General features: G+C 47.3%; 1 protein-coding gene across 31 annotated transcripts in view; it reads right to left on the bottom strand.

Annotated features, from left to right (window-relative positions):
* Window positions 1-2,870: 2,870 nt before the first annotated feature.
* TCF7L2 (transcription factor 7 like 2) overlaps window positions 2,871-27,278 on the bottom strand; it is a 199,263-nt gene continuing 174,855 nt past the window's right edge. For 5 of the 31 annotated variants that reach the window (XM_046027527.1, XM_046027528.1, XM_046027537.1 and 2 more), the window contains 9 exons: window positions 26,392-26,494; window positions 24,301-24,387; window positions 18,556-18,696; window positions 17,894-18,053; window positions 17,480-17,587; window positions 12,601-12,649; window positions 11,974-12,024; window positions 10,561-10,633; window positions 2,871-5,046 (listed from right to left, as the gene is read on the bottom strand). In XM_046027527.1, coding sequence (XP_045883483.1) covers window positions 4,626-5,046; window positions 10,561-10,633; window positions 11,974-12,024; window positions 12,601-12,649; window positions 17,480-17,587; window positions 17,894-18,053; window positions 18,556-18,696; window positions 24,301-24,387; window positions 26,392-26,494 — 1,193 coding nt within the window. In that variant the 3' untranslated portion in view covers window positions 2,871-4,625. Of the gene's footprint in view, window positions 5,047-6,416; window positions 6,422-8,895; window positions 8,921-9,821; window positions 9,895-10,556; window positions 10,634-11,973; window positions 12,025-12,596; window positions 12,650-17,479; window positions 17,588-17,893; window positions 18,054-18,555; window positions 18,697-24,300; window positions 24,388-26,391; window positions 26,495-27,278 lie in introns of all 31 variants that reach the window. The other 26 variants (XM_046027530.1, XM_046027538.1, XM_046027542.1 and 23 more) reach the window with 17 other exon arrangements.

Genomic DNA, 27,278 nt, shown 5'->3' with positions numbered 1-27,278 from the left:
ACACACGTGGCTAGGTGACCCATATTTTGAATTTTTAAAAAGTGATCTTCGCTTAGGTTGGCTGATGACAGAGGGACCGTCCCCACTCCCACCCAGTTTTTTGGGGGTTTTTCGGGCCTTTGTTAACAAGCCCACTGAGCTACCTTCCAGCGTGGCTGGAAGCATTAGGAAAGACGGACACCTTGCTAGTTCCAGAACACAAAATTTGGAAGCACTCTGGAAAGTCGCCATTCCTTTGGTTCTCAAAATACACAGAGCGAGTTGGCTAATGTCACATATTCCTTCCTTCAACAAATATGCTTCAAGTACCCTCGATGTGCCAGCACTGAACCCGATCCTTAGTAGAGAGCATAAAATCCACAGTTCTGACCTCTTGGAGTGTTCTCTACGGCAGCGGTTCTCCACGGGGCATGATTTGCTCCCCCCGCCCCCCAACAGGGGGAATATGGCCGTGTCTGAAGACATTCCCGGATGTCATATAGTGCTGTGGGCGCCACAGCATCTAGTGGGAGGAGGCCAGGGATGCTAACGTCTGACAGTGTGTAGGACAGTCTCCCCACAACGAAAGATGTCCATGGTGCTAAGTGGCACTCTTAGTGGCCTAACTAGGCCACACCCACTGACATGACGGTGGATGAGGGAAGCAAGGGAGGGAAAACCAGGAAGGTAGCAGAGCACCATAGGAGAGAGAGAGAGAGACATCACCCACTAGCATCTGTGCTCAGACCTGAAAGATGACGGAGAGTTAACCAGGCAGGAAGTGGGGTTGCAGGAGAACAGAACCTTCTAGAAGAGGGACAGGTGTGTGGGTGAGTGTACAGGGCAAACAAGTCCTTCAGGACTGTCCCATCACTTTGGGAGAAGGACCATCTTACTGATACAAAGAGGCATACTCTGAATTCAACCCCACCCTACTAGCTGTGCAGCCTTGGCAAGAAACAGACTTAGAGTTTCTAAACCCAGTTTTAGAAAATAAAGCGGGCTGGGGAAGGTGGGGGTGGGAGAAATATCAACCTCAGGTAGGACTGTCAGCATTCAAGAAGGAAAGGCACAAAATTCCTTGGTAGCCTCCACCAAGAACGGATACCGTTCTGATTTGTCTTTTCAAAGGTCACTCTGTGCCCAGTGTGCAAAATAAAATGGGGAAGGACAACCAGAATCACTCCTCTCTGGGAATACAAAAGCAAACAAAAACAAAATACTGAGATTTCACAGAACAAAAACTAGCTTGAGCAAAGCGGAGCTTCCAAGGGACTTTAAAGTCCTTGATGACAACCCTGTGTAGCCGTAAGTAACAGCAGCAACACGAACGCTTCCAGGAGCGTGGAAATCAGGTTCTTTGAAGGTACAGTTGTCCTAGAGAAGCAGAATATACACAGGTTCCTCCGCTATCCGAACGTAGAGCGTGCTTAGGGAAACTGTTGTAGGCAGAAATCCAGGCGAGAGAAAGCAATTGCCCTGAATTTATATGGGACATTTTTGAGAATTTCCAGACCCCAAAATAAGACTCCCTTAGCCTTGTCTGATACCTTAGGATATCAGACATCTTGCTTCTGGATGTACAAAACACAGTGAGGTAAGCACAGACGTGCAGGGACACAGTTCAGAGCTCTGGCAGCTGGACACCGAGATGCTGAGTGAGGCTCCTGGGGCCAGAGCCACCAGCTCAGGGCACGTGGCCTCTGTACCAGCTCTCTGTAAGACACACACTCAATGCTATCTTCACTTTTCACCTTTTTTTTCTGGTAAAAGCAAAAATCCTCTTTGGATTTCAGTTCTCGGAAAATGGGGGCCTAACGGTCTTTCGTCAAAGCAAAGGGACATAACACGAACCTTTGAGTAGCGGGGGCATTCCTCTGAGCCCAGCCTTCCTAATCAGCCTGAGAAATGATCGCCGTGGAAACCTCAGGAAGATCTTCACTGTGGCCCCTGGTGGGTGGTGATGATGAGGAACTTTCCCCCTCACCAGCGAACGGCCACAGAGCTTGAGTCCCCGCCCCAGCAAGATTTCTCAATACAAGCCGCTACGTGATTTGCCTTGATCCGCTTTTCTACAAACTTTCTTTCTCAACATCTGTTCACTGTCAGAGAAAGGTTTCAGTTCGACACCCTGGCACCTCTCCCTGCGTGCAACTCCTTTTAGGAAGAAGTCAGACTCCTTCCACATCAGTGGTTCTTCAGTGGGGACAACGAGGGGTCTTAAATCCATTTCTGGGGAACTAAGTGCCATTAACCAGAACTCAATCCCTTCTGAAGCTGGATCCCGTGAGGAGGACAGCTCAGGTCCCCCAGATGACCGACTTATAGCCAAAAGCGGGACACGGACTATCACTGTGCTCTGCTTTCAGAAATGAACTAAGCCGGAAAATAAAATCTTTAAAAATAAACAAATAAAGACAAACCATAAGTGACTCTTAATCTCACAAAACAAACTGGGGGTTGCTGGGGGGAGGGGGGGTTAGGAGAGAGGGAGGGGGGTTATGGACATTGGGGAGGGTATGTGCTATGGTGAAGTGTGTAAACCTGGTGATTCACAGACCTGTACCCCTGGGGATAAAAACATACTATATGTTTATAAAAAAATAAGAAATAAATATAAAAAAATAAACAAATAAAATAGAAATGAACTAAGTCGGTACACAGGTGTAAATTTTGGCGTGGAAAATGAGAGAAAGGAAGAAGCAGACCGACCCCTGAAAAGAGTGCAGGAACACTTTTTGATATCCAAATCCCAACCCACCACCCATTCCAGCCCCGCGGTCTGGCCTCAAGTTTCGGCTCAGGGAAGACGGTCCTCTGGCGAGAAGGCAGGGGCAGCTTCCCCCAGGGCGGAAAACCCAAATCACAGAAACAAGTGACCAGCCTTGATCTGCACATACTAAGTTGCTTTTATTAATCCAGAACGGCATGCTACAGATACTGTACAGCATGAACATTCATTCATTACAAAAATGGCTTCCAAACCATTAAAAATGAAATTGGAATAAGAGCATAAAACGGAACAGTAACATCACAACTGTTAGGAAACATTCAAAGTATTCACAAAAAAATGTTATAGTTAGCATTTTAATAAACCAGAGAAAAATTGGAGACAGTTTTACAATCGCTTCATGTCAACTACAATGGCACTGAATGAACGGGTTTCAGCTTTATACAGCATTTTGCAACATCGACATGCCTAGGTTTTTTTTTTATTTGTAAAGTTTGCCACCTACTTGTACGTCATTCGTGTCCATAAAAGCGGCAGCTGGTTTTTCCTTTAAGAGTAATCTAATATACAGAATTTTGGCCCCTAAGGGTTTATACCTCTTCATTTAAAATGCTTTCTGGACAATCTGCTACCAAACACATCTTGTTATAAGTGACATTAAAACTACATACAAATCTACCTATGTAACATCACAGCAAAACATGATGAACAAAAATTACAGCATCAAAAAGAGGGAGAAAGCTAAAGTCACTGAGAATTTTGGCACATAAAGTTCTGCACACAGTCAGGCCGTGTCCTAAGGGTACAGAGCTGCCGACTATGGTTCAAAGGAGAAACAGGGTTGGTTCCCGCTGCTGCTCACACAGCATCCCGCTAAAATTCCCTCGCTAATTTTCAAGTCTTGTTTTACATAATGGCTTTTAAAGCAACTTTCGTTAATGCTACTGATCCTTTAATGCAACTAGTAATGTCCATTTGGCGGCATCTGGGTTTCATACAGCCAAAAAAAAAAAAAAAAAAAAAAAAAAAGTCAAAAAGAGAAACAAAAAAATATATATACACATTTTATATATAAACTTAAAAACCTTGTACAAATGAGTTGTTATATATAAGATGCTTATGCTAGGGGAAAAAAAAACTTTATACAGTTTCAAGAAAAAGTAAAACATATCTTAAAAGGGACAACGTACAGGTTCGACAAGCAATCTCTAAAGCAATAAATACTACTGGTCCAACAGCGTTGTGATTCCATTAATTGCTGAGTAGCATCCCCCTCCCCCCAAAAGAACAACACCATGGAACAAGGTATATTAACACATTTAACCCTTTGTTTCTGTACATTTAAACAATAACAAGTAACATCACAATTAAAGTTGTTTCACACAGAGAAAAAAAAAAGGAATATGGCACTGCATTCGTCGTGCCCTTATGGTTTAAAAACCAGATGTAAAATGATTGGTTCGCAAGCTCGTATTTAATACAAATAATACAGAACCAACTCCTTCTGGAGGGCTGCTTCAAAATTGCTTCTTTTTTTTTCCTTTTTGTTTTTTAATCAGTCTTTTAAAACTAAGCTATCCGAACTACATAACAGTTATGTATATATATATATTTTTTAAACGCTACAAAGACTTTAAACAGCTGTTGATAAAAATTTTGGTAGAATCATGAGGTCCTTCTCTCATCTACATATTTAAAAGGAGAAATTGAAATAAGAATGGGTCAAATATTGACCAATGAACTCCATAAACATCAACTAATGTAGCCACGTGGCACAAAATTAAGAGTACAAAACAAAACCTTTCCGAGGGGGTGAGGGCGTGGGGAGGGGGGTGCAGGAGGTTGGCGGGGACAAAGAAAAGCGAAAACCGCAACACTACGCAAACCGACCAGGGCGGGGCTAACGAAGCTAAAGCTATTCTAACGACTTGGTCACGAGGGACAGCGGCTGGGGCTGGGTCCCGGCCAGAGAGTTGTGGGAATGTAAGGAAGATGTTGACGGCTGTGCAAGAGAGGAGGACAGGATGGGCGGCTGCAGGGCTGCGGGAGGCAGGTCCAGGGCCCCGTTGGGACAGAGGGCGGGGGCCTTGCCGTGGGCGGCCTCGGCAAGCAGGAGGGCGGGCGGCGGAGGCATCATGGACAGGTGGGCCAGGGGGTCGGGCTTCAGGGACAGCGAGAGAGGCTGGGTCTGCTCAGTCTGTGACTTGGCGTCTTGGGGAGGGGAGCCTAGCAGGTTGGGGGAGGGAGGAGGCGAGTCTAGTAAGCTTCCATCTGAAGAGGGTGGACTGAGGCAGCTGCCTTCACCTTGTATGTAGCGAACGCACTTTTTTTTTCTCCTAGAAACAGGGGGAGAGAGTTATCTGTGAATAAAGGGCAAAGATGCCAAGGGAGAGAGTTATCTAATGCTCGGAGCCAAGTCGAAGTCACCTCTGCCCCCAGAGCCGGCATGGCCCGCGGCCAGGGTGCCGCGCTCACTCGGCTGTCGCCCCCCTCCCCGGTCTAAGCCTGCTCTGGTGACCGACGCTGCAGGAGCTGCAGGAGTCGAGGACCAGGCCCCCTACCTACCTGCTCCCCCTGCCCCGCTACAGCCCCGCGCCCCCACCCCAGCCCAGATACCAGTGAGCCGACTGGAGGACGCAGCACCTGTTTGCCAGGACGTGGCTGCATCCATGCCGACGTGGACTGAGAAGTGTGTTCTCGCTCTTTGGGCTTCGATGCTCCCTGGCTAGCCCATCACATGTCCCCTCCGTCCCCGCCGCCACCACCCTACTCCCGGTGGCCTGCGTGTGTGTGTGTGTGTGGAAAGAGAAAGACAGCTCCTTCCCCAGGCGCCTCCTATCCATCCACATGAAACTCTCAGAACGCTGACTGGTGAGCCCACAGAGCTGAAGGCAGTGCCAGCAAGAGGCTTAGAGGTCTTCAGACCACCGCCACCACCACCACCGACCGCCACCACCACCGCCACCAACGCCACCACCACGGCCACCACCAGGCTGCTGGTGCCCAGAAAGCTTACGGGCTTTGTCTGTTAAGAACCACACCAAATCAAGAGGGGTGAGAATCAGGAGAGAGTCAGGGGTGGGGGACGGGGAGGGGGGAACAAAAGTAAAACAAAAGAAATTAAAAACCGAAACAAAAATAAAAAATAAAACGAAAACAAAAACGAAAAGAAAAAAAAACAACAAACCACCAAAAACAGGTAGAAGAGGATAAACGAAGGTGGGGAGGGGGAAGAATAAGAAAAACAGAAAATGATCCAAAGGAACAAGAATAACTGGTTGTATGGCCTGCAGGTTGTGGATTAAATTATGATTCAAACTTGATTTTTTTTTGGGGGGGGTTTTTTGTTTTTTTGAAGATTTGGGGTCTTCCCTTCCCCCACCCCAGAGTGAGAAGGCTGGAAGGAGAGACAGTGAGGATGGGATGGAGGGGTGCCTTGTCCTGGTCACTGTGCCAAGGCCAGTGAATGGAGGGTGCAGGGTGTCACAAGGAAGTGATGACGAAGAAGTGCGGGGGGGTGGGGGGACACCATCGTGGATTCGTGTTTAAGCCGGAAAGACTAAGTTTGCCCTGCACCAAAACCCAAATCTCCCCTCCATACTTCCCGGTTACATAAGAAATAGGAATGAGACTTTCAGAGACTTTCTTGCTTATCATTAGAGGTTGGGGAAATCGATTCGAGAAATTGAGCATATGACCTCAAAGCTTCTCCTACTATGAATCCCAGTCCGAGGGGGATATTTGGTAGGAGAGGTGATCCTGGGACTCAACCCCACTCATGCAATAAAAATAATGCAGATCTAGGGAATGTGCTGCCCTAAGGAACCCTTGAATCCAGTTAAAACCATGACTGATAACACTCTGTCTAAAAACAAGTGTGTAAGTGCCGGCCGGCTTCCCATCCCTAGAAAGCAGGAAGATGCTGCCTGGTGTCCGATGTCACTGGGCTTTGAAAGGAAGGCGGTGTGATGAGTTCCTCCTTGGGTCTGTGCCCTAGAGGTCTCTGCACATGCTCCTCAGTGCGTGGGGTGTGGACTCAGCAAGATGGCAGGAGGGAGGGGAGGGAACATGCTTGGTCTTCCCTGCTTCCCAGAGGCTGAGACCCACCAGCTGGAAGCCTCAGGGTCTACCTGATCCCTTCTGGCTGGAAAGGAACTCTAGGGGTGCAAGGGCAGCCCCCCTCACTTTCATTTTGGAAAGGTTCCTTTTCTCCTCTGGGATAGATTGAAACAGACTGTGGGTTCTGCTCCCATCCCAGAAACCAACACACCTAATTAAGCCTCTCAGAGTTTTAAACCACCTTTAGCCTGCAGATCAAAACATGCTTAAAAAACTAAGATGTCCATGCATTTTAAAAAATGGGAGAAGGGAGGGGTGGGGATGGGGGCGGGGCGTAAGCAAAAGTGAGAGAGTGACAAGGACAAAGGGGAGGGTGGGGGGAGAGAAAAGGAGAAACAGGGAAACAGGGGAGTGACGTCAAGCAGCATTCCATGCTATATTAGGGCAGAGTAAAAAGATGGGAAAGCAACTTGGTGGGCTCAAAACAGAATCTTGTTAAAATGTCCTCAAATGTCAAATAAAATTAGAAACCCTGTGTAGCGAGCAAGGAGTCCTGATTGGCTAGGAACGCGTCTGCCTGTCCCCTCACCCACCCACCCTCCTGATGACACAGAGGTTTCCACGTCGAGGGGATGAGTGGAAGCATTTTGAACACGGGACATGAAGACCATGAAGGACAGCGAGACACTCCTTCTAACAGGTGGCCAAGCGAAAGGCAGCTGGAACACACACACACACTTCTGACGGGCCAGAAAATGCCTCATTTTGTAACTGCTTTCCTTTTTTTTAATGGAACATTTTGTCCTATTGATTTAGCATCAAGCCAGATCTTGGCAAAGAGGAAAAGTTGAGGCAAAAAGGGGCAAAACCTATCCGCTTACTCTCCCCCACCCAGGCGTCATCTCCAACCAAGGGGCGGCCTCTGAAAATTCCACTTTTAGCTCCCCATGGATTTATTCTGGAAGGAAAACCAAGGGTTCTTCCTGATCCTGTTTGGGAGTGAGCTAAAATGCATCTGCTAATGCTTTCAGGGTCTGAGAAACACCCCATGCAGAAGCAAAGTGGCCACCGAGAAAGTTCTAACAGTGTCAAGGGGGGAAGGATGCTGAGGAGTGACGAGGGACCGCAGCCCGCCTTGCTGACAGCCGGCTCTTTAGAGCTGCGCTTTTGAAAATCGTGTTTATGAGGCAGCTACAAGGATTTTGCTTTTTGCTTTTGTTTTTTGTAAAAATGTCCTGAAACCTCTGGCCCCTAAGGCAGACCCCACACCCTGGCTTGAAACGAGGTTCAGGCTGTGTCTGAGAGGGGGATGTCCGTCCCGGTCAATGTTAGGAACAGTCACTTTAAGGGAAAAAAAAGTGTCAAGTCTAACTTGAAGCAACTGCTTCCGAAACAAAGAAAGAAAAGGAGGGGGGTCCTAAACCACCACCGCTCACCACCCTCCAATAAAATAGACACCAGTCTGGCAACACACCATATGCGGGTGGGCACAATGGTCTCAGCCGTCCGTTTCTAGAGGTGGTGAGAAACCGGCTCAGGAGGGAGCCCTGCGATTAGAGAAACCCTTGAGCATGGCAGGGCGCCTCAGACCAGGACTCTGCAGCCAATCATCTTCCTCTTCAGCGCCGAGAAGATTCTGCCGCAAACTCACTGCCTAGACCTGTCCTCCCTGGGTCCGCCTACTTCAATCCCTAACATTCTTCGTCCACCTCTGCACGAAACTCTACTCTGGGGCACAGAGAAGACCCCGGGATTGTGCAGGAAGGGTATTTGTCACCTCCGTGAACGCTGCCGTCTCACAGAACGAACGGCTGGAGGATCTCTCTCCAGGCCTGGAACCCTCACTCAGAGGGCCCAGAGGGTTGTCTGTGGGGTTCTCTCTCAATAAGATATTCGGGCCTCTCTCCCCTAAACGCCTGGAACTTGAGGCCAACTCGGCCCATCCCTCGTAAGGCACCGGGGGAGGGGAAGAGACACAGGAGACTCGTGGGCATGCACGTGATGGGATGGACATCTGATCTAACGTCTAAACACGGAACACATGGCAAAGGCATGAAGGAGAGGGACACGTGACAAGGAGGCACTACAAACAGGGAGGCGTGTTTGGGGGGTGTTGAGATACCTACCATCATAATATTCCAAATTCAAAGACTGCTTGTATCAGAACAAAGAAACAACAAATTTAACCAAAGGTGGTCATTAAAGGAAAGGAAATGAGACAGGAACGAGTCGGCATCCCTCCACCAAGAAGGAAGTACCCTACACCTTCCCTGAAATTACAGGCTGGATGGAAACCTGCAGGTGGAACGTGGGTGTTCAATTTGGACTCTTCTAGTTCATTCTGGAAGCAATGCTCTCTCTCAATCTCTCTCTCTCTCGCTCTCTCTCTAAACACATATGATATATGTTTGCAATTCTGCAGGCTAGCCACGCTGCAGTACGGGACTGCACAACGCACTGCCCGCACCCCTTCAGCTGGTGCGTGCCGTTCAATGCCACGCTTCGTTGCAGCACTGTAAAACAATGTCAGCTAACCAGGCTCCTCTGTCCAGAGACACGTGGTTTTTAAACATAAAAGAAAAATGAAACAGAACAGAACCAAAAAACGCCTGCCCCAGAGCCCTTCTCCAAGTGTCTTGACTCTCAAGTGCACGGGGACGGCTCTTGCTGCCAAGTTTTTAGCTCATTCAAACCTTTGGCACCGGTGGCTCTATCTAAGCTCAATACACGCCACGGACCGGGCCCGTCCAGGATGCTGGCTTGCAAAGCAAAAGGGTAAGTGCCCGTTCCTGGCCGGGAGAGGGTGTGGTCTCAGTCCTACCACCGGGGATCTGGGTATGTAACTCGTAAGAGCGAGGGGGAAAGAGAGAAAGAGAAAGTGGGGAAAGGATATAGCATAAAATTAGCAAGGAAATTTTGAAGGATGAGGATCATTAGTCATTGATGCCGGTAGGGAAGTAGATGGGAACGAGGTCAAAATATATCGACACACTGAGGTAGCAGAAGGACAGAGTGCTTTGATTTTCCCAAAGGCCTCACAGTGGTCATATACCTGCACGGTTTGCACCATAAAGTCTGTCGGTCAAGCCCGAACAGTGCCCGACACTTCTTTGGAGTATTTGCATCTGTTAGCATAAGGTAAACACAAAAAATACAACACAATGGTGGGTCATGCTCAGTTTGCTGTGAAATCTCAGCTACTGCTGACTCGTCTTCTCTAGGACCTCGGCTCTCTTTGTCTTCCCTCACCAAGGACATGAAAGGAAAAGACTTCTATGAGGCAAAAGGAAAAAAAAACAAAACAAAACGATAAAACACGCACCAAAAAAAACAAAACAAAAACAAACAAACCAAAAAAACCAAAAACCAAAAAAACAACAACCAGAAACCAAAAAACAACAAGGAAAAATAAATTAAAAAATAGAAGAGAGAAGGAGGGGAGAAGGTGACGTTGTTTGCTTCTACCTAGGCCAGGATTACGATGGATGTCACTGAGCCCCATCCTGGGTGGTCATGAGGAAGGGGGTTAGCAGGCAACGTTCCCTGGGAGGGGGCGCGCTGGGGCTGGCTGTCGCTGACCCGAGGAGGCACAAATGATGCTGTTTTACAGTGGCATTTTGGCTAGCAGCAGCGGGGAGAACAAGCACATCCCTCACAGAGCAGTGTCCCATGCCCTCATGTCTCCTAAGATCCACACACAGAGCTACAAAGCAACAGGCCAGAGAAGGGGGGAAAGGACCGAATAGACCAGCTGCAGACCAGCACAGCGAATCTGGGAAATCTATACACACCTGCAAGGGCCGCACCAGTTATTCTGTTGATCAAGGCCAAAGCGCGCTCGGCATTTCTTAGGAGCGCTCAGGTCTGAATGAGTTCAAGAGAGAAGCGAGCAGAGGAGGAGGACGTGGGAGAGAGAGAGGGAGAGAGAGAGAGGGGAAGAGGGGGGAGAGAAAGATACAAATAAGAAAAAAATAAAAATAAAAAAGGGAATAAATCAATGACCTGGTTACTAATTACAAAATATCGACTTTCGATTTTTAACTTTCTTTAATTAAAAAAAAAAAAGGTAAAAAAAAAATCACAATCTTATTCAACTGGTGAAATTAGCTGATGCAAATAAAGCTGCAGTATCCCTTCTTTAAGGACTGTCTCTCCGATTCGTTTTGAGCAGATAAAGGGAAGTCAGATACTGAAAAAACTGAATTTTAAATAGTATTTTTCCTCTTTTGGTTCTGCTTTGCTGTTTCTTTCTTTCCTTTCTTTTTTTTTTTTTTCCCCTAGCTCTCTCTCAATTGGTTTTTCTTAAAGAAGAAAATAAAGCGAAGGAGGGAATTAGGTTTGTAACATGCTTTTTCCTTCTCAGAGTACAACAGTTTAAACAAAGGAAAAAAAAAACTACAAATAAAAACAGAACAAAATGAAACAAAACAGAAAGAAATAAAGAAAGAAAAGGGGATTGTGGTACTGGGATATTGCAGCTTTTGAAATGTTTTTCTTTTCTTTTCTTTTTTTTTTTTTTAACCGATTTTCATGACTACTAACAGAAGAGCGAATGAAGGTGAACAGGCAGTGTGAATGAGCTAGCTGGTCAGGGTTAGTCAGAAGCTCATAGCAGCTTTTAAGCAGGTGCAGTCAGTAAAATGCTAGTGGATTTGCAAATTAGGAGCAGAAAAGCAAAAGGAAGAAAAAAACTAAAATAAAAAAAAAGCAAAGGAGAAAATAATGATACTGCGTGCGGATGCATGCTTGCGTGAGAAAACTTAGTGGGAGCAACGGAAAATGCCATTAGATTAAGGAGGTTTATTACTGAATTCCTTCCATTTTGGTTGGTTTTGCTCAGTTTTTGTTTTGTTTTGTTTTGTTTTGTTTTGTTTTTAACCAGTCTCTTTTAAAGAAATACTGCATATTCAATTTGCACAGTTAGTTCAACACTAAGTCACTGTCATCACTGCTTAAACAACTGTTACGGGAAAAATAAATAAATAAACAAAGCAAAAGTTAAAGTAAATTAAAAAACAAAAAAACAAAAAAAACCAAAAGCAACTGAAAAAAAAAATCTACCGAAACATACGAAACCGTGTAGATGGTCATTTTAAAGGATGTTCAAATGTCATACGTGTTTAATGTTAATAAAACTATAATGGCAAGAAAAATTAAAAAAACAGTTTATCGACTATTGTAATGACTCAAAATGACATTAGCACCTGTAATCGGAGGAAGTGAAAGGCAAGGATTTAGGAAACATTCGCTGTGTTCTGAAAAAAAAGAACAAATTATACAAAGCCTTCAAAATTTTTGTTGTCGTTTGTAAAAGCCTGGCCTTCTCCAAGGGGACCTTCTGGTATTGCCTATGCAGTATTTCTAATTTCTCCTAGAGAATGACAAACCTCCTTAATTTAAATTGGGTGCAATTTACCACTGTAAAGGCATGCATCAGAACATTCAGGGAACAGCCCAGTTAATATCAAACACTCGCACACACCCCGCCTACTCCCCAGCCCCTTCCTCGTCCCTACAGACACAGACAAAATAAGCAGACTGCATAAATCCCGCATAGGCATGCCTACCACCCCTCCTGTTCCAGGCTCTGCGGTTATTTAAAAACACATTCCACTAGAATTACAATGTGCTTTTCATGCAACAATGAATGTTACTAGCTTTAAAAGGACAGTCATGAAGCAATTAATTAAAATGCATACACAAAAAGGCTGGCTAGGATGGGTTCCCCCACAATGTCCTGGCCTTGAATTCCTCCTGCCTCCCCCGGAGAGGAATCTAAGGTTTAAGAGTGGTCCTCAGAGTTCCGCTCCTTCCTCCTTCCTCCAACTTACCATTGGTCTCTCCAGGCTGCTTGTCCCTTTTCCTCTTCTTCTTCTTCCCCTAGATGAATAGAGGAAACACAAGGAATTATTTCAGAAAACAGATGGGAGGAGGGCATTCTGGGTCCCCTGGGAAGGAGAAGGCAGGAGGGGGAGCACACCGCTGTCTCTGTCCACACCCATGGCTCCCAGAGTGTTTTTGAGCCCCCCCACCCCAATCCAAATGCCCTTCAGTCGTGCTCCAGCTGGAGGGACATACACTCAGCAAGGCGAAGAGAAGGGGTCAGCGGGGGTGAAGGAAAGACCTCTTTTCCCACACACCTCTGTCCATCCTTAAACCTGATCCAGAGCATCTGATTCCATAAAGGGAAGAAGAGAGCTGATGAAGGAAGATTCAGGGAGGTGTGGAGAGACAGGGTTCGGGGTGGACCAAGAGCCCACAGACAAGCATCAAATGACTGTGGAGATGGCCATGTGGACTAAGAAAATCACCCCCCACCCCCCAACCCTTGTTCCACACAAATCTCCTCCTTATTAAGGACAAAAGGTCCTTCCACTCAACCAAAACCCAAAACCTTCATCTGGGGCTATACTAGTAACAACAGCTAACGTTTATTAAGCACATACTACGCGCCAGGCCTGATTCTAAGTACGCTATCCACATTGACTCGCTTTTCCCTCACACGATCCTATACAACAGGGACGATCACCATTCTAATTCTACAGAGAAGGAAACTCAGGCACAGAGGGTTTGTTAGCTGAGATCACACAGTTAGCAAAAGCTGGGGCCAGGATGGGAACCCAGGAGGTCTTGGTTCCACAGCCCTTACCTACTAGGCTGTGTTGCCTGTATATTTAACCCCTTGCTCTCTGTGGAAGGTTTTTAATTGATTACAGGGGATGGATCACATGAGGTCACTGGCATTCTCCAACCTGTATCTGTACTGTCTGCTTGTGGCTGGGGATGTGGCATGGAAACGGGGCTGAGCTCCGTAGAACTGACTCCGTCCCCACAGATCTGAAACCAGTTCTCAGCTCCTCAGGGCTGGTCCCATCCTTCTGGGTCAGATGGTGGGTACATATGCAATATCACAAATGAAAGGACTAGCCTACACGTCTGTTTCTGAACATCTAAATATTGTCTCTGCCTGAAGTTCCCATGGTATGTGGACATCAACTCAGGAGGGAAAAACAAGAGTGACAGGTGGTCAACTTGACAACCCCTAAGGCCCTGTAAAATGAGAACCTCACAGTGGGGATGCCAAGGTTTTAGCTCCATCCAAGGGCTCTAAGAAAGCCCCTCTTTTCTCTCAGAACCTGGGCCCATACCTTTTGGGAAGCTTGTCCTGGCCTTGAGTTTGAAACTTTGAGAGAACATATTCTACTCTTTGATAAACAATTTAAAGATTATTTGTTTGAGAGTGTGTGTGCCCACACGTGTGTGAGCGGGGGGAGGGGAAGAGGGACACAGAGTCTCCAGCTGGCTCGCCCAACACGGGGCTTGATCTCACAGCCCTGAGATCATGCTCTGAGCCGAAACCGAGAGTCAGAAGCTTAACTGACTGAGCCCCCCACCCCACCCGAGTGCGCCATTGATAGACAATGTAAAAATAAAAAAAATAAAAGGAGTTCATGGGGCCCTCTCGTGAGCCTCGGCAGCCTGTCTTCATGTTCGTACCTCTCCTGGGGAGCAGCGAAGTGCTGCCTGGCCATCTAGGAAAAGGCAGGAAGGGCTAGTTTCGGTTTATTTAGGAGCCTGAGTGAACACTCAACGGGGCCCCCAAAACCGTGGTGACTCTGGGCAGTGTTGGCGTCCACACAACTGGCGGGCTCTCAGTCACCTCTGCGTTAACACAGTGCTCGCCCGTTTGCCATCTCCCTCCGTATGTCCTGAAAGGCAGCTGAAAGTTCCAGGCCCCATGGGAAGCTGTCGGTTTAGGATACATAGTTGAGGTGACTGAGGAAAGGCTCGTTTAAACTAAAGGCTTCTGGAGGACAGGGACTGTGTTTTAATCAGAAGAGGACAAGAAGAGCTTAATAAACATGACTTAGTGATGAGGGACACATGTCTCAAGGGGAGCGGCCACCACCGCCCAAATATGGAGGTGGGGGGTGGGGAATTCGAGATGCGCAATGGCTTAGGATTTGTGTCCTTTCCGTAATCTGGAAGAGCTAGAAAAGCAACAATGTTCTAATACAATGCCAGGGGCCAGACAGTACTATGGGACCAATCTGTTTTCTCTTGTGCCCCCAGAAGATGTCAGATCCAACAACCCAAATGTGACTGTTCTATTTTGCTAAGGCTTCCATTGCCCCTTGACTAGAAAAGCAGGAACATGAAAAGAGGCATGAAGTTCGCTCAGAAAACTTTTCCCAGAAGAATCTTCTGGACTTTACAACAACCACCGTAATGTATAGGAACTCCTATGTCGAGTCAGCTAAGAAAAAAACCCAAACCTGACAGGTTGCACCACAATCAAACCCATAAGACCTTGAACTCTGACCCTTGCTCCACAGACCGTTTCCTGGGGCACAAAAGGGAGGGAAGACGGGGGGGGGGGGGGGGGGGGGCGCGCGCAGCAGCAGAGTGCGTGCGTGTGTTCACACTCAAATGTGTAAGGAGCCATGGTGATAGGAGCCAGACAGTACCCTGTATGAGGGATAAAGCTCCTTCAGTCCTACATCTAGATCTACCCCTAAACTTTGTCTTAAGTCTTGTCAGAGGTTTCCCTATCATACTGAGCTTCTTCTGAATGTGAAGCTGAGCTGAAGTCACTTTAAGTGTCTTGTAGACCTTCTAAAACCTAGAAAGCACTTCACAGAAAGCCCAGGGCAATGCCTGTCTAACTGACTCCCGGGCAAGTCAGTGGCAGCATTCTTTTGAAGCTATCATGAAGTTGGCCTTGTATCTTTGTGAAGATCTCCCCCTGCACAACTCCAGAGGGCACCATGCACATAGGCCATAATGTAAACGGCACTCCCTAGAGTTGTGCAGTGCACATCCTGCAAAACTGTACATGAAGGCCCTACCATGACCCCAAATGTCTGTTGGGGATACGATATCTATAGGGAGCAGAATTCTTCTCTGCGGTACCATTCTAGATCACTCAGACTTAGGTCTGTAGCAGGCAGAAGGTGGAGGAAAACTCTAAGAGCTTCTGACCCGAAACCAGGAGAAGAGTGTCCTGAAACGAGATGCCTGTGCATGTGGAGGCCACAGAGCTGGCCTGCTGCTGGAAATCTCCACCTTGAGGTCAGGTGGGGGTGAGCGGCAAGCCTGTGGGAGAGCATTCACTTTCTCATCCTCTTCCTTTCCATTCCAGAAGAAAGGCTTCCCCGTGTACACATGCTGAGGGCAAATGGAAAGGTCCCAAGCAGCTACGACCCGGTGCACGACCATCTGCGAGTGACAAGGGCCCTGACCACAGCAAACATTCCAGTGAGAGATACCGGCACTAATTCCCGTTTCAACTCCCAGGAGGAACAGAGCCTCGTGCTGCCAGCCAAGGCCACTGAGACCCAAAGGGCGGCGGCTGGGGGTAGTGATGAAGACGTGGGGGTGAAGCCCAATGGTCTGTGTTCTCCGCACCCCCCCTTCTCTGCACAGGGAAGAGCAGACCAGCAAGCCCAGGTTGACAGGTATGGGGAACAGTGAGAACAAGCATCTGCTCGGGACCCACAGGTTCCCACCCATGTCTGTGGCTTCTTGATGGCAGATTAGTTTTGAGAGTCAACATGTTTGATTTAACTCTGAGTCCCCCTAATACCGCGTGGGCACACTCGCAACCAGCACTAACTGAACTGATCTCAACCCACAGACAGAGAGAGCGTCTTCACCACGGACGTCCACAGGAGAGCTAGGTCAGGTGCGTGCACAGGAGAAAGGCCCCACCACGGCTCCACGCCACTGACCAGAGATGGGAGGAGAAGCCCACTGCTGATGTCAAGGCAAGCTTTGCCTTCACCACCCTAGAGAGTGAATGGTTAAGAACCACTTTATAACGCCAAATGCCTTGGAATAAAAATATCAGGTGAAATAAGAGACATGTCATCCACTGAGAGGAGAGCCAGCCAGAAGGACGCTGGGCAAAATGCGGAACAAGAAATAACGGGGAGAGGAGAGCAAGGTCAGGAGAGGACAGCAATCCTAGGTGTCACGACTGCTGTGATTAGTGAAAGCAACAATCCCATCATGTTTCCGAAAACCCTAAGGAGGAAATTAGGCAAATCCTGCAGTCAACACAGAGCCCTAGAACACACCTCACGTAGCGTAGACCCTTTCCTGACCCTCCGGGGGCCCCGAGGCATTTCCCGCGCCCCACCAGAGGAAGACTACCTCCGGCTGCTCGCAGGGTCCTCCCCCCGTGCCCCTCTCAGGAGGAACTAGATTTCCAACTTGTCCTGCACCACAGTGTAGGACAACTGGTCCTTTTCTCCCTCTTAAGGGCCAAGGCCCTGCTGGAAGGCCTGGGAGGAATTAAACTCGCTCCACCGCTACCCAAGGCCTTCCCTGTCAGGCCCCATGAACCCTTGCTGAGAAGCACAGAAGTCCCCTGAGGCAATCCCAGAGCCAGGTCTTTACGAAGACCTGGGCAAGAAGGTGTGCACAGCCCCAAGTCAACCCCACGGTCCTGAGCTGGAACAACAGAACACGGGCCTCCTCCCTCCTCCCTGAAGAACTCTGGCCTGCTGATGGAGCCATACTGGAAGCCAGGACAAAGACCCCCCGCCCTTCCCCCACCCTCCCAGACTGGGGCTCGGACAGGAGGCTCCTGGTCCCCGGAGTGTGCAGAATGTATGGTCCTGAGGCCTGACTTAAGGTGGCAGGTAGCAAGAGGAACCCCCCAACACGTCTCTGCGGACGCCGGTTCTGAGGAAAAGGAACACCTACATAGTTGTCCCGCGCAGACCAGCCGGGGTACAGCTGCATGTGAAGCTGTCGCTCCTTGCGGGCCAGCTCGTAGTACTTTGCTTGCTCTTCTCTGGACAGTGCGTGCCACTGGAGGGGACACAGAGGCGGGGAGAGGCAGACAAAACATCACAAACTACCCTGCGGCCGGGGCTAAAAGGCGGGTCGGCTCTGCAGGGCGCTGGCTCGCGCAGGAGTGCTCAGACAAAACCTCATCTGTCACAACCCCGTTCTGGGGAAGACGGCGGGGCGTGTGGAGAAGGTCGTTCTGGTCACGCTGCCATGAAGGCCAGTGAAGAAGTCAGCATGTGACTGAAGGGACAGGGCTACCGTGCCATGCCACCCACTGTGCCCTGGTCCATCCATCCCCCTCTTCCCAGTGAAGGAGCGACCTACCCTCCGGCCCAGGATCTGGTTGATGGCCGCGCTCTCTTTCAACGTGCACTCCGCCACGACCTTGGCCCTCATTTCCTTCATATACAACATGAACGCATTAAGAGGTTTCTTTATGTGGGGCTTCTTCTTTTCTTCTTCCTTTTTGGAGTCCTGATGCTTTCTGGATATGGGCACAACAGACAAACACAACCCCATAAACAATGGCAAGGTCCCACCTCCCCAGAGAACCCAGCTCCCCCGGCGGCTCAACACCCAAACCCAGCCGTTCTGAACGGGAAGCACGCTTCCACTGTGGGTCTTCTCCAGCCTGGAAAGCGGAACAAAAGCATCCCAGCAGGTGTGTGGGGGAAGAGAAAGATTTCACAATCACTTCCTCGAGTGTCCCAGGCACATTTCCTAAGCCAGGGGGTGGGGGAGCACAGCGTGGCCAGTATCCCCTGGGCTGGTGCCTCTCGTACTTGCAGGACAGGCCTCCAAACGTTCAGTAGTGGGTGAGGGGCGGGGACACGGGTGCAAATCCGAGCCTGTCTGAGGACAAAGGACACCCGAGGCACACGCACCATGGCCAGCCACGGGCAGGGCCAACCACCCAGCAGCCACGGCATCAACAACAGGCTAGACAAGACGGGGAAGGAGAAAGCGACCAAAAGAGCGACACTCACGAGCTGTGGAGTGAGCCGACGTCACTCTGGGAGGATTCCTGTTTGACTGTTGGCGTGACTATGGCCGGGTGGGGGATGCCGGTCGTATGTAGAGTGTGATGTGGTGGGACCATATGGGGAGGGAACCTGGAAGACAGGAAGCTGTGTAAATCGTCAGAATCAAAATGAATGAATGGGGAGGGATGTGTACACACAATTAAAAAAAAAAACAACAAAAACCCAGCACGTAACACTCACATGAAAGCAACCCAAGGCATATGAAACCTGTCAGCATTAATTAGTGATAAATTAAACATAATGATTCTCATAATGTCATTAAAGCCAATCTTCCCCTTCATTATTGCTACTGACAAGAGACATTATGATTTTTAACATCTTTAGCAAAAGACAAATACAACGGATGTACTTGGGCGGAAAAGTAGGCTCGGACTACCTGCTGGAAATCACACGTCCACTTGTTTTTTGAGGCATTATTAGTGGCATCTAAGAAGACAATTTCCTAAGTTCTAATCAGCTCTAGAATGAAAGGTGAAATCTATTGTTGCATATTGACAGCTGAATAAAATATTAACGTGGCCGAAGTACACATTTTTGACAATGCCATGCATGCCTCATTAAGCCAAATTCTGTTGATAGAGTACAATAAAATTTTTCTTTTTTTTTTTGCTGGTGTGCCCCATCGTTTTGACAGGAATGAGAGAAAGTGAGGCAGGAAGATGGGGAAAATCCAAATACTTCCTATCTGGTTCTCTTCATAAGTCACGGATATTTTAAATAAGCTTATGTCCACTTATGGAAAGATGAAAAAAAAAAGCTGTATTTTATACACACACACATAAATGGAGCTTTGAATTCGGATGCGTATACCCTCTCCTGCTCTGTAATTCTAGTATTCCTAAATTACGTTTACTTAATAGGCTGCCTGTGCCTTCAAAGGCCTTCTAAATGATTATCCAAGTGGGAACTCTATGAATAAAGGTTGTTTTCTCCTCTAATACAATCCATTTTTAAGGAAGTTCTTTGAAACCCCCCTTAGGCCCTGAATTAGCATTTCTCTACCAGGAAAACTCACCAGAACATAAAGAGCTAGTTTTAAAATGCTCATCTTGGCACATGTGGAGTGACAACGGGATCAGACAAACAGCTTTCATGTTTTCTGATATGCTTGGAGTCGCCATGAGTTGGATTGGGTTAGAAGAATCACCCTTCTTAAGAGAACACATACCACTGTAGAGAATAGTAGGGTGAGGGGCAAAAAGGGTAGAACCCCGAGAGAAAACAAAATGGCGGCCTCTAGGCTCCAACCTGTCCAGGTTAGGCAAGTGAGCAGGTGGGCGCTGTTTGGAGGAAGAAGAACCAGATCAAGCAGTTGATGCCTTCTTAATAAATCCAAACCAGAACAGTCCCATAGAGCATCCAGAGAATGAAGACCTGCTCTCTAGCAGCCAGTTCTGGTGGGCACTGGGAGTGCTAATAAGAACTTACTGAGACGGTGACTTCAAGAGGACTCTGCATTTATAAGGTTCTTTTCCTATGTGGACTGGAGATGAAACGATTTTCCATTTCACCCAAATAATGTAGTAAATGTGAACTTGAAAATGGTTTAAAAAAAATTAACTACCTGAATCTATGTAGATCAACGGAGAAAATACCAATGCACAAGACAGATTTCTAAAGGGGCCCAGACTCAGAGTGGACCTTTGACTCAGAAATTCCATCTTGATGTGGCCCTCTCCTGCCACTGCCTTTTACAAATTAAAGCCAGTATCAAAGTTTGGTAACAATGACATGATTTTTTAGTAAGAACCATGTAAATCCTTTAGGGTATATGAGAGGAAGGATGGACAGAAGAGAGGGAGGGAGGGAAAGAGTCGAAGAGAAAAAGAGAAAGAAAAAACAAACAACCTCCATTCCCTTTCCCTGAGAAATGAGAAGCAAACTCTCGGAAGGCACTTGGGCTCCCATGTTACTCCCTGCTCCTTCCCACTGCATGAGGGCCTCTGAGGAAACATAAGTTAAGAACATGTGTTCTTGGAAGCCCTTGGGTGAAGCGGTGGGTGGAGTGGCAGCTTTTACTGCGAATTTTAAAGGCTTGACATTCCTCAAATACATATGTTCTCTTCTTGCTGAATGAGAATATGTGTACAGACATGAGAGAGAGAGAGAGAGAGCGCGCAGGGGGGAAGGTGGGGACGACAGAGAGGGAGAGAAGGGGGGAGGAGGGAGAGACAGAGAAACACTGTGTGTATGGTGTAGGTAGTAGGTGTGTGGGGGTGGGGCGTGGACACACACACACACACACCCCCCAAACACCACAGGCAGATACTACAGTTCCAGCACATTTTGGGGTGGGGCCAAATTTCTGGTGCAGGCCACGAGGAACGAACACCTCCAAGTTCACACGCCTACACACATACTCGTCTGTCTGACAAACGTATAGCAGAGAAAGAATCGGGGTGTTGGGCGTGGGGGGGGGGCGCGCACAGGCACACCTTTGCTCAAGAAATTCCTTTCTGCGGACAACTATTTCCTGAAATGCGATAAACACCCTAAAAATTCTAAGCAGCTCATTATATACCCCCGTCTGCTTTTATGGCTCCGAGCCAGAATATAATGATGAACCTTAACTTGTTAAGGACAACTAATTTTTGTTTCTGGCTGTCTCAGGGGCTCCTTCTCTTGCTCACTCTCACTTTACTTCACTGTTGACACGTTTCTGTTAACTGGATGTCATCCGGCGGCCTTGATTTCATGCACGAGCAGTGGGATGCATTTTCCTCGTGCAACAATCCTGCTTTGAGTTGCATTAGGTTTGTCATTATTCTCTCGTTTTCCCCCTTGCACTGGTAACATTTCATCTCTTCCTGCCTTATTTTTTGTGAGCCACGGTGCACCCACATTATGGTTTATACATGATCTCGCTCCCTTTGAAGCCGGCAGATTTCAGAGCCCGCTCTCGTCAGGAGAAGAGCCTTGCACCAATTTAGCAGGCTGAGGGCCCGGAGCTCCAACATCTCAATCTAAAGGGGGTCACAGGGTGGCACAAGTGAGTGTCAGCAAGAGCTGTTTAATTGCCAATCTAGGCTTCTCCGTGGTGTTTAAAGTATAATGACCCATCACTTAATTCTGAGAAGTCCTGGCCCCGGCTGCTGAATAGAATGAATATCAAAGGGTGTTCTGGAACAGGGCAAGCTGCCTACATTTCCTATAACTGCCATAAGTATAATAGCCCCATACTTCTGTCGCCCCATTACCACAATAATGTATTTAATTTGCTGTATACGCTTTTTAACTAGCTACCTTTCATAAGGCCTACCTGGGGAATCGGCGGCCTCCCCCCTGCACCCTGAGCCCCTAACCTTTCCTCCCACTGTTTCCTTCCTTTCCACCACCCCTTTGCCCACCTCTAAATCATCGGCTAACCTCCTAATGATAATTCAATCGATAAGCTTAACCCCAATCCCTATCCGACAATTCCTTCACTGCTTTTAACCTCTCAAAGGCACCAAATAAACAAACACGAACAACAATCAGGGGTATGATAAACGCTGGTTTGCAGGGAAGACAGAGCTGTGGATTAGGAGTGGCTCTCGGACGCAGCTCTCCTCCTGGGAGACTCCCAATTCGTTCCCATGCTTTGCAAGGTGGTGATGACATTATTTAATGAACGTAACCTTCCTCCTTTCACTGGAGAAGAGGGTGCAAAGGCATTTTCCCGCCTAACCCACATTGGTGTGGATTTTGAAACCGAGATCCTTTACCCCATGTAGGGACTGGATCTTTAAAATTACGGGATCTCTATGGTATAATTACAAATGGGAGATAGACCACAGTCTGCTTTTCTTCATGAATGTGATTCTTACTCTTTCCCCCACCAGAATTACTGTTTTGTAAGCAGGAAAAGGGGCTGGCTTGTCCTGTCTCTCCAACCCTTCCTCTGGTCTTGGGTTCCCACATAGACCATGGAGATTGGGGGAAGATGCTAGGGACAGCATCCTTGCCATGTAATGCATGCTGATTTAATTATGGGTCATCATCAAAATGGATTACTTGTTGTAGCCCATCAGGAAAGTCTAAACCTCCACCGATTTAATTAACTTGACTGAAAATCAGATGAACAGAAAATAAAACTATCATTAGGAGCGATTAGTGACTACTTAAGCCTACTGCTGCCAACCAGTTTGTAAATAAACTAGCACTCATTGAAAAATTAGCCAGAATTAATTAGAGGGAGGAAAGGGAGAACAAGGGATTAGAAAGATCCAGGTACACACAAGTGGGTGTATCAGCGTGTACACCTTACACACATATTTACGTGCTTAGGGATATGAACGCACACACCACACACCACTTTCTTTAAAGGAAGAAGCCACCATTTTTATCCAAATAAACACAGCAAAATATTTCATACGAAGTAGAAGTCAGGGCGGAGCTCGTGACCCAAATATTTAAACTAGAAGTTAAAGATGCTCCCCTATTAAGGAAAGTAAACATCATCCTGTCCTTTGTCTGGGTGTGGGAATTCTTTGCTGGTTATGTGATGGGCTCTTTTCAAATTCTTGTTCTGCACACACATGATTTTTTTTTTTTTTAAAAAAAGCTTTCCAAGACTTAGAGCTACACAGGCCAGTGTGGTAATCACCAGCCACACCTGGCTTTTGAGGACTTGAAATGTGGCAGGTCCAAATTGAGATGTACTGATAAGTGTAAAATACATACCAGATTAAAAAAAAAGTACAGGGGCGCCTGGGTGGTTTATAAGACTCTGCCTTCGGCTCAGGTCATGATCTCAGGGTCCTGGGATCAAGCCCCGCATCGGGCTGTCTGCTCGGCGGGGAGCCTGCTTCCCCCTCTCTCTCTGCCTGCCTCTCTGCCTACTTGTGACCTTTCTCTCTGTCAAATAAATAAATAAAATATAAAAAAATATATATCTTTATAAAAAAAAGTACAAAACAGAATGTAAAATCTCATTAACAGTTGCTTTACAGTGCTAAATGTCAAAATGAGAATATTTTGACAACAGGTTGAATAGATCCTTAAAAAGAATTTCACCTGGGTTTCCCTCCCTGATATTGAACCTCTTTAAAATCGTGGCTAATGAACAACTTAAAATTCCATATGGGGCTCCCCCCCTTTTTTAAAAAAGATTTTATTTATTTATTTGACAGACAGAGACACAGCGAGAGAGGGAACACAAGCAGGAGGAGTGAGAGAGGGAGAAGCATTCCCGCTGAGCAGGGAGTGGGGGCTCCCCTTCTAATTCTTTGGGTTAGTACTACTTTGCAGAAGTGTGTGTTGGGACACGGGGGTCTCTTCTTGTTGACAGTGAAGAATCTAATTTTGACAAGACCACACCCTTCCTCAAACTCTCCTTTACATAATATTAAAATGACCTCCACCCTTTCCGTTCTTACCCAGTATAGGGCAACAGAGAAACATTTTTGAAAAGTTCTGTCCTAACTACTTTTTCACACCTTCTTAATTCTTTAAAAAACAAAAAAACAAACAAAACTGCTCAATACATCGATTCCCAGATTCAACCTCGAAACTTGGACATCACCTATCTTAGAAGTTCAGGTTAATTTTTTAGTGTTTTCTAGGAGTAAAGCCCAATGCCCTATTGGTCTTAGATCATTAGGATAACTTGAAGAAGCGGCCGCTGGTTGGCCTGGGAGCCATCTAGAGCACTTCCTGAGAAGTCCCCCACGGCTGACTTGGTTGGAGGGCCCGGTTCTTGGAACTCACCTGGACATGGAAGCGTTGACAGTCAGAGCTGTGGGGTAGGGGTGACGGAATCCTCCTGTCGTGATTGGGTACACTGGCTGACCTTGCCTAAAAAGAGGGGGGGTACAAAGTAAGAGAGTGCAAACAAGGGTGGGGGTGGGGAAAAGAAAAAGAAGAAAAAGGGAAAGTTCTCTCTGCACAGTAAGCTTTATTCTCATTTGATCAGAACAAAAATCTTGGGGATTGTACAGGAAGGATCAAAGGGAAGAAACACAGAACAATTTGAATGCCATAAATCTGATAGGAATGGCTAATTAAATTTTATAACCTCTGCTTATGTCAATAGAGACCCTCTCCCCAAGCTGAAACTAGGTGTTTTGTTGTAATAATTAAAGGCGAAGTCTCGCTTGCTTTAATGGAGCCATCACACTAATTGAGGGCTACACATCCAAAGGAAAACAATAATGAATGTAAATTTATACCAAAATAAAGTGCAGTGAATCAAAGGACTTCAGTTACGCTTTGGGCCTCTTTCGGTATTTAGATCTCGGTGAGAAAACATTAAATTAACAGAGCTTAATTTGTAGCCTTTTGTCAAATTAACAAGTGTTGACAAGAGTTACCGGGGGGAGAGTCCCCAAGAAGAATTGTGGGTAACCAATAGACAATCACACCTCATTACAATAATTAAAAAATACAGCAACATGCAAAATAGCATCCTCATGAAAGACACACAACTTTTTCTGACAGAGGGTTGTCTGAGTTGGCTATTCCTTTTTATCTAGCCTTCAAATACCTGCCCGTCAGCGGAACGGGGCAAGGGATGACAGAGAACTAGTCGAGGAATATGGCCCCATTTTCTGAGGAAGGACTGGGACACAAGCTCACGTCCGTGTCTACCCTCCCCAACAAAATGAAGGAGAAAAAAAATCAACAGAAAGTACACCCACGGTCAGTGTTTTGTACAGCTACTTCAGACTCCAAGCTTTTTTTCACAGAACAGGACAGAGTGTGCTCAACTAGAGAAACACTGGGCAAACTATTCCAGACTCTGTCTTCTGTAAGGCTACAACAGGGGGTCTTCCCCAAAACCCAAACTTCAGAGTTTAACCTAGGACATATTTCTGTTAAGACAACAAATTGTCCTTGTTTTTTAAGAGTAGCGATCATGGATACACATGGAGAAATACATATACAAGAATGCACTCACAAAACAGATATTACATGCACACACACACACACACACACACACACTCACTCTCTCTCTCACACGTGGTATGCTTATGCAGTAAAGGCCTTTCTACTCTGGCTCGGAAATACACATTTTTCAAGTCGTCTTAAGGAAGGTTAATGGATGGTACTATAAAAGCAAGACTGGGTGGCAGGAAGACAAATCGTAAAAGGCGATTCGATGCCCTGCGCACGGCCAGGAACCTTGGCTGACACTCAGGAAGGCTCCATGTGCTGCAGGAGGGATTTCCAAAGCCCCACCCCCGCCCCTCACAATCAGGTGAACCAAGAATCTCAGAGAGATGCTGGCTGCACACCCGTCTGTCCCAACAGGCAGCCCTTTCCACTCTTGTTGCCAGCCTTGGGAGCAATGGTCAGGATGGGGCGAGGGGGAAACCACTCCCCACGCTCACCCTGTGTTTCAAAATGACATGATGCCTGTTGCCACTCCTGTGCTGCCTCAAACCAACAACGGGCCTCCAGGCTGGGCTGCCACCAGCAGAAGAGCCATGAGCGGCTTTCTCTGACAGAGCCCTGAGAGCCTCTGCCATTCCCGAAGTATCTGAAGGACACCCTCGTTCACAGAGAGAAACCCAGAGTCTTTGGGGACTGTGGGTTCAGAGTGCTGAGTATCAACAACGTTTTTCCTACGTGGCCCATCCGAAGGGCTACTGACTTGCCAGCTTCCCCAAGGGGCGCTCATGGAGCATCTTCCCCAAGTACCCCCTGCCACCCTCCCCCACCAACCTTGTCTTCCGAAACTCACACACACGCACACACACACACGCACACACACACACACACACACACACACACACAGGATAAATAATAAGCATGCCCATGTAAGAAACAAAAAGGGAATTAAAAAATGGAACTCCTTACTGTGGTACTAACCATCCTAGCGGATGGGGGATTTGTCCTACGGTGCCAGGCGATAGCGGGTAATACGGAGATATATCTGGAGGGTGCGGAGGCCGTGGGATTCCTGGGAGAAGAAGCAGCATTTCAGTAACAAAGGAGGAGAGAAGGACAGAGAAACTGCCAAGGGATGGGAACAGGGAAAGGAGGATAGAGACTTCTCTTCTATGAGCAGAGCTAGCATGAGATTCTTTCCATGACTGTGATCGTTAAGAGTTGTGGGTAGGTTTTGCTCATCATTTCTCCCTGCTGTACCTTGACAAAGTGGTTTATCTCTTTCTAGATGGATGGGTACACGGGGTAGACGCAGACCCCGAAAATACTGTCTTGGGTATTTCTGCCTTATGGGATCAGTGTGATTACTGAGATTAAAGAAAAATCTAAAGGGCTTGGCACACAGTAGGTGATCGAGTCATGTAAATGCTCTTTGCCCTCCCAACTTGGGCCTCTACTCCTTGTAATTCTCATGACCTGCCTGCACCAGAGTCCGCTCTTCTAAGTTTCTAACAACGCCTTTCCAGTTATAGCTTTTGGAAGGGTGACTCTGGCCTTCTTTCAAAAAAGGTAACTCTTCTAGATTGTCTCCACCTCAGCTGAGAGGAGGAACTGTGGCAGAAACTCACCAGGAGTCATGGCCTCTTCTCCAGGGCAGGATCTGAACTGAGCAGACCAGCGGACTCAGGTCTAGCACTACTTCTCTGGAGGCAGCCAGATGGGAGAACGAGCCCTAGCCGCTGACCAGGTACCCATGACACATGACACAGCCGAGCACATCCTAAAGGCCTGAGTGACTGCACACTTACTCCACAGGCTCCTGCCCTCAATCCTGAGCAAAACAAGAATGCTGGGAG

Source organism: Meles meles, chromosome 13, assembly GCF_922984935.1.
Source record: "Meles meles chromosome 13, mMelMel3.1 paternal haplotype, whole genome shotgun sequence".
Taxonomy (NCBI): Eukaryota; Metazoa; Chordata; class Mammalia; order Carnivora; family Mustelidae; genus Meles; species Meles meles.
This window is presented reverse-complemented; position numbering and strand designations above follow the sequence as displayed.